Source organism: Coregonus clupeaformis, unplaced genomic scaffold (assembly GCF_020615455.1).
Source record: "Coregonus clupeaformis isolate EN_2021a unplaced genomic scaffold, ASM2061545v1 scaf1618, whole genome shotgun sequence".
Classification (NCBI taxonomy): domain Eukaryota; kingdom Metazoa; phylum Chordata; class Actinopteri; order Salmoniformes; family Salmonidae; genus Coregonus; species Coregonus clupeaformis.
This window is the reverse complement of record NW_025535072.1, coordinates 99104-112500: the sequence shown is the minus strand read 5'-3', so window position 1 is coordinate 112500 and position 13397 is coordinate 99104. Positions and strand designations below refer to the sequence as shown.

Genomic DNA, 13397 nt, shown 5'->3' with positions numbered 1-13397 from the left:
GTAGCCAAAATGTTAATGATCATTTCTGTATTTTCATTACTACTGGAAAGCGGCCCAATTCTGCCCTACATGCATTAGTTGGTGTATTTCTCTGGACTTGTGGAATTTTCCGACAGAATTCTGCATGTAGGGCTTTAATTGGATGTTTGTCCCACATTTTAAAGTCCAGTTTTTTGAGTGGCCCCCAAACCTCACTTCCGTAAAGAGCTATTGGTAGGATTACACTGTCAAATATTTTGGTCCAAATTCTAATTGGGATGTTGATTTTGAATAATTTCATTTTTATTGCATACAATGCTCTGCGGGCTTTTTCTTTGAGTGCATTCACTGCCATATTAAAGTTTCCCGATGCAGATATGGTCAGACCAAGGTATGTGTAATTTTTAGTGTGTTCAATTATGGTGTTGTTCAGGGTGAATTTATATTTGTGTTTCTGACATCTGTTTGTTTTTTTAGAAAATCATTGATTTTAGTTTTTTTGAAATGTACTGCCAGGGTCCAATTATGGCAATATTGCTCTAGAATGTTAAGGTTCTGTTGAAGACCTTCTTTGGTTGGTGATGGAAGTACCAAATCATTAGCATATAGCAGGTATTTTACCTCTGTGTCAAATGGTGTGAGTCCTGGGGCTGGAGAATGGTCCAACATGTCTGCTAATTCATTGATATAAATGTTGAAAAGATTTGGACTCAAACTGCAGCCTTGTCTCACACCTCGATGTTGTGAAAATAATTATCTTCTTTGGTTTTAGATTTTTATTGCACACTTGTTTTCTGTGTACATACATTTTATTAAGTCATACACCTTACCACCAAGCCAACTTTGGAGAATTTTGTAGAATAGCCCTTCATGCCAAATAGAATCAAATGCTTTTTTAAAGTCAATAAAGCAAGCAAAGATTTTGCCCTCTTTTTTTTGGTGGACGTGTTTATTAATTAGTGTGTGTAAGGTGTATATATGGTCAGTAGTGCGATGGTTAGGGAGAAAGCCAATTTGACATTTACTTATTACATTTGTTTCTTGAAGAAGGTTGACGACATCGGATCCTCGTTTGTTAAGTCAAATGACACTGCTGGTCCTGCTCACACTGCCCTACCCTATGCTTTGACTTCTTTCTCCCCTCTCTCTCCAAATAAAATCTTGCGACTTGTGACGGCCGGCCGCCCAACAACCTGCCCGCTTGACCCTATCCCTTCCTCTCTTCTCCAGACCATCTCCGGTGACCTTCTCCCTTACCTCACCTCGCTCATCAACTCATCCTTGACTGCTGGCTATGTCCCTTCCGTCTTCAAGAGAGCGAGAGTTGCACCCCTTCTCAAAAAACCAACACTCGATCCCTCTGATGTCAACACCTACAGACCAGTATCCCTTCTTTCTTTTCTCTCCAAAACTCTTGAGCGTGCCGTCTTTAGCCAACTCTCTTGCTATCTCTCTCAGAATGACCTTCTTGATCCAAACCAGTCAGGTTTCAAGACTGGTCATTCAACTGAGACTGCTCTTCTCTGTGTCACGGAGGCTCTCCGCACTGCTAAAAGCTAACTCTCTCTCCCTCTGCTTTTGTCCTTCTAGACCTGTCTGCTGCCTTTGATACTGTGAACCATCAGATCCTCCTCTCCACCCTCTCCGAGCTGGGCATCTCCGGCGCGGCTCATTCTTGGATTGCGTCCTACCTGACTGGTCGCTCCTACCAAGTGGCGTGGCGAGAATCTGTCTCCGCACCACGTGCTCTCACCACTGGTGTCCCCCAGGGCTCAGTTCTAGGCCCTCTCCTATTCTCGCTATACACCAAGTCACTTGGCTCTGTCATATCCTCACATGGCCTCTCCTATCATTGCTACCCAGACGACACACAACTAATCTTCTCCTTTCCCCCTTCTGATAACCAGGTGGCGAATCGCATCTCTGCATGTCTGGCAGACATATCAGTGTGGATGACGGATCACCACCTCAAGCTGAACCTCGGCAAGACGGAGCTGCTTTTCCTCCCAGGGAAGGACTGCCCGTTCCATGATCTCGCCATCACGGTTGACAACTCCGTTGTGTCCTCCTCCCAGAGTGCGAAGAGCCTTGGTGTGACCCTGGACAACACCCTGTCGTTCTCCGCTAACATCAAGGCGGTGACCCGATCCTGTAGGTTCATGCTCTACAACATTCGGGAGAATGCGACCCTGCCTTACACAGAAGCGGCACAGGTCCTAATCCAGGCACTTGTCATCTCCCGTCTGGATTACTGCAACTCGCTGTTGGCTGGGCTCCCTGCCTATGCCATTAAACCCCTACAACTCATCCAGAATGCCGCAGCCCATCTGGTGTTCAACCTTCCCAAGTTCTCTCCACGTCACCCCGCTCCTCCGCACACTCCACTGGCTTCCAGTTGAAGCTCGCATCTGCTACAAGACCATGGTGCTTGCCTACGGAGCTGTGAGGGGAACGGCACCTCCGTACCTTCAGGCTCTGATCAGTCCCTACACCCAAACGAGGGCATTGCGTTCATCCACCTCTGGCCTGCTGGCCCCCCTACCTCTGCGGAAGCACAGTTCCCGCTCAGCCCAGTCAAAACTGTTCGCTGCTCTGGCACTCCAATGGTGAAACAAGCTCCCTCACGACGCCAGGACAGCGGAGTCACCCACCACCTTCCGGAGACACTTGAAACCCCACCTCTTTAAGGAATACCTGGGATAGGATAAAGTAATCCTTCTACCCCCCCTTACCCCACCCCCCAAAAAAAATTTAAACAAAAAAAACATATTGTAAAGTGGTTATCCCACTGGCTATAAGGTGAATGCACCAATTTGTAAGTCGGTCTGGATAAGAGCGTCTGCTAAATGACGTAAATGTAAATGTAAATGTAATTCTTGAATTCAAAATCTTACAGAAAACCTTTCCCAAGTTGCTGTTTACGCAAATTCCCCTGTAATTATTGGGGTCTGATTTGTCTCCACTTTTGTGGATAGGGGAGATGAGCCCCTGGTTCCAGACATCAGGGAAGCAGCCAGAAGTTAAAACTATGTTGAACAACTTAAGCACAGCATTTTGCAACTCAGGTGTGCTGTTTTTCAGCATTTCATTTCTGATGTTATCTAGACCACAAGCCTTCTTTGATTTTATAGATTTGAGCTTTTCATTTAGTTCTTGTTGGGTTATTGGGTAATCTAATGGATTTTGGTTGTTTTTAATGACCGATTCAAGGATGTTCAATTTTTCTTGAATTTCTAATTGGTTCTGTTGTAAGTCTTTTTGTGGGATGTTTTTGTATAGATATCAAAATAATTTTTCCAAATTCCTTCATCGTGTATGGCTAATTCTTGTGTATTTGTCATGCTTAAATTGTTCCACATGTCCCAGAACTGATTTTGGTCAATTGCACTTTCAATTTCATCAAGTGTCTTGTTGGTATAATTCAATTTCTTGCGTTTCAGTGTATGTTTATACTGTATAAATATAATATATTTATATTTCTCTCTCTCTCTCTCTCTCTCTCTCTCTCTCTCTCTCTCTCTCTCTCTCTCTCTCTCTCTCTCTCTCTCTCTCTCTCTCTCTCTCTCAACTACAGACATCAGCTACAGACACCCTCAGACACCAGCTACATACACCTTCAGACACCACCTACAGACACCAACTACAGACACCTTCAGACACCAGCTACAGACACCACCTACAGACACCTTCAGACACCAGCTACAGACACCAGCTACAGACACCAGCTACAGACACCAGCTACAGACACCAGCTACAGACACCGGCTACAAACACCAACTACAGACACCTACAGACACCGGCTACAGACACCAACTACAGACACCAGCTACATACACCTACAGACACCAGCTACAGACACCACCTATAGACACCGCCTACAGTCACCGGCTACAGACACCAACTACAGACACCAGCTACATACACCTTCAGACACCACCTACAGACACCTTCAGACACCACCTACAGACACCACCTACAGACACCATCTACAGACACCATCTACAGACACCGGCTACAGACACCAACTACAGACACCAGCTACAGACATCAACAGACACCAGCTAATGACACCTACAGACACCTACAGACACCAGCAACAGACACCTACAGACAGCTCTATGCCTAAACAGTAACCTAAAGTAAAGTAACTTTACTTTAAGTAACGTTTTGGGGTCAAATCCACCGTTAAATTCAATCTATGTTCCAGCCAATTCAGGAATATAGTTAAACTCCTATACATAGAAATGTCAAATTGAAAGAGAATTAACCACTGATTGTTTTCCTTGTGTGTGTTTTTGTGTTTGCCCGTGTTTATGCGTGTGCTCAATGCATGATGTGTGCCTGGTTGATTATGTTTCCATGTTAGTACCAAGCCCCCCGACACCCCCCCCTCTCTTCCCTCCCTCCTCCATCAGGGGGTATTTTCTTTCTGAAAGAGAGAGGGGGGATAGAAAAAGAGAAAGGTAGAGAGAGACAGAGAGAGAGAGAGAGACAGAGAGACAGAGAGAGAGTGATAGAGAGAGAGAGAGAGAGAGAGAGAGAGAGAGGGATAGAGAGTGAAAGAGAGTGAAAGAGAAGGATAGAGGGATTATATTCAACAATGGGTGTCTCTCAGATTGCTGCATGGTGTTGGCAGGTCTTAAAACTCAGGAATGCACCTTTAGAACCTTTCTATATGATTACAACACTGAACTACAGTGGGGAAAAAAAGTATTTAGTCAGCCACCAATTGTGCAAGTTCTCCCACTTAAAAAGATGAGAGAGGCCTGTAATTTTCATCATAGGTACACGTCAACTATGACAGACAAAATTAGGAAAAAAAATCCAGAAAATCACATTGTAGGATTTTTAATGAATTTATTGGCATATGATGGTGGAAAATAAGTATTTGGTCAATAACAAAAGTTTCTCAATACTTTGTTATATACCCTTTGTTGGCAATGACACAGGTCAAACGTTTTCTGTAAGTCTTCACAAGGTTTTCACACACTGTTGCTGGTATTTTGGCCCATTCCTCCATGCAGATCTCCTCTAGAGCAGTGATGTTTTGGGGCTGTCGCTGAGCAACACAGACTTTCAACTCCCTCCAAATATTTTCTATGGGGTTGAGATCTGGAGACTGGCTAGGCCACTCCAGGACCTTGAAATGCTTCTTACGAAGCCACTCCTTCGTTGCCCGGGCGGTGTGTTTGGGATCATTGTTATGCTGAAAGACCCAGCCACGTTTCATCTTCAATGCCCTTGCTGATGGAAGGAGGGTTTCACTCAAAATCTCACGATATTGGCCCCATTCATTCTTTCCTTTACACGGATCAGTCGTCCTGGTCCCTTTGCAGAAAAACAGCCCCAAAGCATGATGTTTCCAACCCCATGCTTCACAGTAGGTATGGTGTTCTTTGGATGCAACTCAGCATTCTTTGTCCTCCAAACATGACGAGTTGAGTTTTTACCAAAAAGTTATATTTTGGTTTCATCTGACCATATGACATTCTCCCAATCCTCTTCTGGATCATCCAAATGCACTTCAGACGGGCCTGGACATGTACTGGCTTAAGCAGGGGGGACACGTCTCGCACTGCAGGATTTGAGTCCCTGGCGGCGTAGTGTGTTACTGATGGTTGGCTTTGTTACTTTGGTCCCAGCTCTCAGCAGGTCATTCACTAGGTCCCCCCGTGTGGTTCTGGGATTTTTGCTCATTGTTCTTGTGATCATTTTGACCCCACGGGGTGAGATCTGCATGGAGCCCCAGATCGAGGGAGATTATCAGTGGTCTTGTATGTCTTCCATTTCCTAATAATTGCTCCCACAGTTGATTTCTTCAAACCAAGCTGCTTACCTGTTGCAGATTCAGTCTTCCCAGCCTGGTGCAGGTCTACAATTTTGTTTTTGGTGTCCTTTGACAGCTCTTTGGTCTTGGCCATTGTGAAGTTTGGAGTGTGACTGTTTGAGGTTGTGGACAGGTGTCTTTTATACTGATAACAAGTTCAAACAGGTGCCATTAATACAGGTAACGAGTGGAGGACAGAGGAGCCTCTTAAAGAAGAAGTTACAGGTCTGTGAGAGCCAGAAATCTTGCTTGTTTGTAGGTGACCAAATACTTATTTTCCACCATAATTTGCAAATAAATTCATTAAAAATCCTACAATAGGATTTTCTGGATTTTTTTTTCTCAATTTGTCTGTCATAGTTGACGTGTACCTATGATGAAAATTACAGGCCTCTCTCATCTTTTTAAGTGGGAGAACTTGCATAATTGGTGGCTGACTAAATACTTTTTTGCCCCACTGTATTTCAGTTTGAGCCAACGGTAAGTCATTTAGTGGGGTAGGGTTTAGGATTGAGGGGTTAGGGTGTATGAGAAGGGTTAGGGTAGTGGTAGGGTTACTGTTAGACTTACTTCTCACAGAACCTGTGCAGGCAGGGCAGGACTTTAGGGTTGTGTTAGTGGTTAGGGTGTAGTGTTTAGGGTATAGTGTTTAGGGTATAGGGTAGACTTACTTCTCACAGAAGGTGTGTAAGCAGGGCAGTACTTTAGGGTTGTGGTAGCGGTCCAGGCAGATGCTGCAGACCAGGAACTGTTTGTCTATCTGCCGGACCACCGGGCTGGTGCCGCCTGTCTCACGCTGCGCCATGGCAAAAGACATTCACACACACAGCCAGCCACCGCCAGCACACTTAATCTGCAGAGAGAGAGAGAGAGAGAGAGAGAGAGAGAGAGAGAGAGAGAGAGAGAGAGAAGAAGAAAAAAAAAAAAAGAGAGAGAGAGAGAGAGAGAGAGAACAACAACAACAACGCAATTAGCCCCAACCAAATCATGAGAAAACAAAAAGAGAATTACTTGACACATTGGAAAGAACAAACAAAAAAACAGAGCAAACTAGAATGCTATTTGGCCCTAAACAGAGAGAACACAGTGGCAGAATAACTGACCCAAACTGTGACTGACCCAAACTTAAGGAAAGCTTTGACTATGTACAGACTCAGTGACCATAGCCTTGCTATTGAGAAAGGCCACCGTAGGCAGACCTGGCTCTCAAGAGAAGACAGGCTATGTGCACACTGCCCACAAAATGAGGTGGAAACTGAGCTGCACTTCCTAACCTCCTGCCAAATGTATGACCATATTAGAGACACATATTTCCCTCAGATTACAGCGATCCACAAAGAATTAGAAAACAAACCCAATTTTGATAAACTCCCTTATCTACTGGGTGAAAAACCACAGTGTGCAATCACAGCTGCAAGATTTGTGACCTGTTGCCACAAGAAAAGGGCAACCAGTGAAGAACAAACACCATTGTAAATACAACCCATATTTATGTTTATTTATTTTCCCATTTGTACTTTAACTATTTGCACATTGTTACAACACTGTATATATACATAATATGACATTTGAAATGTCTTTATTCTTTTGGAACTTTTGACCTGAGTCCCTAGGGTCGTGCACATTTACATTTCACATTTACATTTACGTCATTTAGCAGACGCTCTTATCCAGAGCGACTTACAAATTGGTGCATTCACCTTATAGCCAGTGGGATAACCACTCTACAGCTACTCTGTAGCTGTCTGTTCTACTCTGTAGCTGTCTGTTCTACTCTGTAGCTGTCTGTTCTACTCTGTATCTGTATGTTCTACTCTGTAGCTGTCTGTTCTACTCTGTAGCTGTCTGTTCTACTCTGTAGCTGTCTGTTCTACTCTGTATCTGTATGTTCTACTCTGTAGCTGTCTGTTCTACTCTGTAGCTGTCTGTTCTACTCTGTATCTGTATGTTCTACTCTGTATCTGTATGTTCTACTCTGTAGCTGTCTGTTCTACTCTGTATCTGTATGTTCTACTCTGTAGCTGTATGTTCTACTCTGTAGCTGTCTGTTCTACTCTGTAGCTGTCTGTTCTACTCTGTAGCTGTCTGTTCTACTCTGTAGCTGTCTGTTCTACTCTGTAGCTGTCTGTTCTACTCTGTATCTGTATGTTCTACTCTGTATCTGTATGTTCTACTCTGTAGCTGTCTGTTCTACTCTGTATCTGTATGTTCTACTCTGTAGCTGTATGTTCTACTCTGTAGCTGTCTGTTCTACTCTGTAGCTGTCTGTTCTACTCTGTAGCTGTATGTTCTACTCTGTAGCTGTATGTTCTACTCTGTAGCTGTCTGTTCTACTCTGTAGCTGTCTGTTCTACTCTGTAGCTGTCTGTTCTACTCTGTAGCTGTCTGTTCTACTCTGTAGCTGTATGTTCTACTCTGTAGCTGTCTGTTCTACTCTGTAGCTGTCTGTTCTACTCTGTATCTGTATGTTCTACTCTGTAGCTGTATGTTCTACTCTGTAGCTGTCTGTTCTACTCTGTAGCTGTCTGTTCTACTCTGTAGCTGTATGTTCTACTCTGTAGCTGTCTGTTCTACTCTGTAGCTGTCTGTTCTACTCTGTAGCTGTCTGTTCTACTCTGTAGCTGTCTGTTCTACTCTGTAGCTGTATGTTCTACTCTGTAGCTGTATGTTCTACTCTGTATCTGTATGTTCTACTCTGTAGCTGTATGTTCTACTCTGTAGCTGTCTGTTTTACTCTGTAGCTGTCTGTTCTACTCTGTAGCTGTATGTTCTACTCTGTAGCTGTCTGTTCTACTCTGTAGCTGTCTGTTCTACTCTGTAGCTGTCTGTTCTACTCTGTAGCTGTATGTTCTACTCTGTAGCTGTCTGTTCTACTCTGTAGCTGTCTGTTCTACTCTGTAGCTGTCTGTTCTACTCTGTATCTGTATGTTCTACTCTGTATCTGTATGTTCTACTCTGTAGCTGTATGTTCTACTCTGTAGCTGTCTGTTCTACTCTGTAGCTGTCTGTTCTACTCTGTAGCTGTATGTTCTACTCTGCAGCTGTCTGTTCTACTCTGTAGCTGTCTGTTCTACTCTGTAGCTGTCTGTTCTACTCTGTATCTGTATGTTCTACTCTGTAGCTGTATGTTCTACTCTGTAGCTGTATGTTCTGCTCTGTAGCTGTCTGTTCTACTCTGTAGCTGTCTGTTCTACTCTGTAGCTGTCTGTTCTACTCTGTAGCTGTATGTTCTACTCTGTAGCTGTCTGTTCTACTCTGTAGCTGTCTGTTCTACTCTGTAGCTGTCTGTTCTACTCTGTAGCTGTATGTTCTACTCTGTAGCTGTCTGTTCTACTCTGTAGCTGTCTGTTCTACTCTGTAGCTGTCTGTTCTACTCTGTAGCTGTCTGTTCTACTCTGTAGCTGTATGTTCTACTCTGTAGCTGTATGTTCTGCTCTGTAGCTGTCTGTTCTACTCTGTAGCTGTATGTTCTACTCTGTAGCTGTCTGTTCTACTCTGTAGCTGTCTGTTCTACTCTGTAGCTGTCTGTTCTACTCTGTAGCTGTATGTTCTACTCTGTAGCTGTATGTTCTACTCTGTAGCTGTCTGTTCTACTCTGTAGCTGTCTTTTCTACTCTGTAGCTGTCTGTTCTACTCTGTAGCTGTATGTTCTACTCTGTAGCTGTCTGTTCTACTCTGTAGCTGTATGTTCTACTCTGTAGCTGTATGTTCTACTCTGTAGCTGTCTGTTCTACTCTGTAGCTGTCTGTTCTACTCTGTAGCTGTCTGTTCTACTCTGTAGCTGTCTGTTCTACTCTGTAGCTGTATGTTCTACTCTGTAGCTGTATGTTCTACTCTGTAGCTGTCTGTTCTACTCTGTAGCTGTATGTTCTACTCTGTAGCTGTATGTTCTACTCTGTAGCTGTCTGTTCTACTCTGTAGCTGTCTGTTCTACTCTGTAGCTGTCTGTTCTACTCTGTAGCTGTATGTTCTACTCTGTAGCTGTCTGTTCTACTCTGTAGCTGTCTGTTCTACTCTGTAGCTGTCTGTTCTACTCTGTAGCTGTCTGTTCTACTCTGTAGCTGTATGTTCTACTCTGTAGCTGTCTGTTCTACTCTGTAGCTGTATGTTCTACTCTGTAGCTGTATGTTCTACTCTGTAGCTGTATGTTCTACTCTGTAGCTGAGTGTTCTACTCTGTAGCTGTCTGTTCTACTCTGTAGCTGTATGTTCTACTCTGTAGCTGAGTGTTCTGGACTGTCTAAGGGAACATTCAGTACAGGATTATATACACTGAGTGTACAAAACATTAAGAACACCTCCCTCAGAACAGCCTCAATTCGTTGGGCCATGGACTCTACAAGGTGTTGAAAGCATTCCACAGGGATGCTGGCCCCGTTGACTCCAATGCTAACCACAGTTGTGTCAAGTTGGCTGGATGTCCTTTGGGTGGTGGACCATTCTTGACACACACTGGAAACTGTTGAGCGTGAACAACCCAGCAGCGCTAAAGTTCTTTTTTTATTTTTTTTATTTTTTAGGGGGTAGATCAGCTTTAGTATTGCAGATAGATTGTAACTTCCATCAATGTAATTGTCTGCATCACTTCCAATCCCCCATATGTTTTTTTCTCTTTTTTTTCTCGCATATGTATACAGTGAGGGAAAAAAGTATTTGATCCCCTGCTGATTTTGTACGTTTGCCCACTGACAAAGACATGATCAGTCTATAATTTTAATGGTACGTTTATTTGAACAGTGAGCGACAGAATAACAACAAAAAAATCCAGAAAAATGTTATAAATTGATTAGCATTTTAATGAGGGAAATAAGTATTTGACCCCTCTGCAAAACATGACTTGGTACTTGGTGGCAAAACCCTTGTTGGCAATCACAAAGGTCAGACGTTTCTTGTAGTTGGCCACCAGGTTTGCACACATCTCAGGAGGGATTTTGTCCCATTCCTCTTTGCAGATCTTCTCCAAGTCATTAAGGTTTCAAGGCTGACATTTGGCAATTCGAACCTTCAGCTCCCTCCACAGAGCTTTTTTTTTTTTCTATGGGATTAAGGTCTGGAGACTGGCTAGGCCACTCCAGGACCTTAATGTGCTTCTTCTTGAGCCACTCCTTTGTTGCCTTGGCCGTGTGTTTTGGGTCATTGTCATGCTAGAAATCTCATCCACGACCCATTTTCAATGCCCTGGCTGAGGGAAGGAGGTTCTCACCCAAGATTTGACGGTACATGGCCCCGTCCATCGTCCCTTTGATGCTGTGAAGTTGTCCTGTCCCCTTAGCAGAAAAACACCCCCAAAGCATAATGTTTCCACCTCCATGTTTTTAACGGTGGGGATGCTGTTCTTGGGGTCATAGGCAGCATTCCCCCTCCTCCAAACACGGCGAGTTGAGTTGATGCCAAAGAGCTCGATTTTGGTCTCATCTGACCACAACACTTTCACCCAGTTCTCCTCTGAATCATTCAGATGTTCATTGGCAAATTTCAGACGGGCATGTACAGTGGGGAAAAAAAGTATTTAGTCAGCCACCAATTGTGCAAGTTCTCCCACTTAAAAAGATGAGAGAGGCCTGTAATTTTCATCATAGGTACACGTCAACTATGACAGACAAATTGAGGAAAAAAATTCCAGAAAATCACATTGTAGGATTTTTTATGAATTTATTTGCAAATTATGGTGGAAAATAAGTATTTGGTCACCTACAAACAAGCAAGATTTCTGGCTCTCACAGACCTGTAACTTCTTCTTTAAGAGGCTCCTCTGTCCTCCACTCGTTACCTGTATTAATGGCACCTGTTTGAACTTGTTATCAGTATAAAAGACACCTGTCCACAACCTCAAACAGTCACACTCCAAACTCCACTATGGCCAAGACCAAAGAGCTGTCAAAGGACACCAGAAACAAAATTGTAGACCTGCACCAGGCTGGGAAGACTGAATCTGCAATAGGTAAGCAGCTTGATTTGAAGAAATCAACTGTGGGGGCAATTAATAGGAAATGGAAGACATACAAGACCACTGATAATCTCCCTCGATCTGGGGCTCCACGCAAGATATCACCCCGTGGGGTCAAAATGATCACAAGAACGGTGAGCAAAAATCCCAGAACCACACTGGGGGACCTAGTGAATGACCTGCAGAGAGCTGGGACCAAAGTAACAAAGCCTACCATCAGTAACACACTACGCATCCAGGGACTCAAATCCTGCAGTGCCAGATGTGTCCCCCTGCTTAAGCCAGTACATGTCCAGGCCCGTCTGAAGTTTGCTAGAGTGCATTTGGATGATCCAGAAGAGGATTGGGAGAATGTCATATGGTCAGATGAAACCAAAATAGAACTTTTTGGTAAAAACTCAACTCGTCGTGTTTGGAGGACAAAGAATGCTGAGTTGCATCCAAAGAACACCATACCTACTGTAAAGCATGGGGGTGGAAACATCATGCTTTGGGGCTGTTTTTCTGCAAAGGGACCAGGACGACTGATCCGTGTAAAGGAAAGAATGAATGGGGCCATGTATCGTGAGATTTTGAGTGAAAACCTCCTTCCATCAGCAAGGGCATTGAAGATGAAACGTGGCTGGGTCTTTCAGCATGACAATGATCCCAAACACACCGCCCAGGCAACGAAGGAGTGGCTTCGTAAGAAGCATTTCAAGGTCCTGGAGTGGCCTAGCCAGTCTGCAGATCTCAACCCCATAGAAAATCTTTGGGGGAGTTGAAAGTCTGTGTTGCCCAGCGACAGCCCCAAAACATCACTGCTCTAGAGGAGATCTGTGTCACGATCGTCGGGAAGAGAGGAGGACCAAGGCGCAGCGTTGAAAGCAAACATACTCTTTATTTGTGATTACCCGAACAAAACAACAAACGATACGTGCAGTCCTACGGTACAAACCCAAAGGCACAAGATCCCACAACCACTGTGGGAAAACAGCCTGTCTAAATATGGTTCCCAATCAGAGACAACCAGCAACAGCTGACACTCGTTGCCTCTGATTGGGAACCACTCTGGCCAACCTAGAAATACAACTACTAGAAACAAATGAAACTCACACCCTGGCTCAACATACAAGTGTCCCCAGAGCCAGGGCGTGACAGTACCCCCCCCTGAAGGCGCGGACTCTGACCGCGCCAACTAAATACCACAGCGGAGGGACCGGGTGGGCACTCCGCCTTGGCGGCGGATCCGGCTCCGGGCCTGATCCCCACTCCCTCTCCAACCCCCCAAAGTACCCCTGGTCCGGTCTGGCCCCGCTGGCCGGAGCTGGACTGCACACTGGTGGAGCGGATTGCTCTAGCTCCGGCGTGAAGCATCTGAACAGGCACGGGCCGTGCCGGACTGACGACGCACACCACTGGCTTGGTGTGGGGAACAGGCACGGGCCGTGCCGGACTGACGACGCACACCACTGGCTTGGTGTGGGGAGCAGGAGCGGGCCGGACCGGGCTGGCGACGCGCACCATTGGCTTGGTGCGGGGAGCAGGAGCGGGCCGGACCGGGCTGGCGACGCATACCATTGGCTTGGTGCGGGGAGCAGGAGCGGGCCGGACCGGGCTGGCGACTCACACCATTGGCTTGGTGCGGGGAGCAGGAACGGGCCGG

The 13397-nt window shown here is 45.0% G+C and overlaps 1 protein-coding gene across 1 annotated transcript in view; it reads right to left on the bottom strand.

Moving 5' to 3' along the window:
• Nucleotides 1–6653, bottom strand: part of LOC123481089 (tripartite motif-containing protein 2-like) — a gene marked incomplete at its 3' end in the record, with an annotated part of 17487 nt that extends 10834 nt beyond the window's left edge. The window contains exon 1 of the mRNA XM_045218507.1: nucleotides 6478–6653. Coding sequence (XP_045074442.1) covers nucleotides 6478–6623 — 146 coding nt within the window. The remainder of the gene's footprint in view (nucleotides 1–6477) is intronic.
• Nucleotides 6654–13397: the final 6744 nt, after the last annotated feature.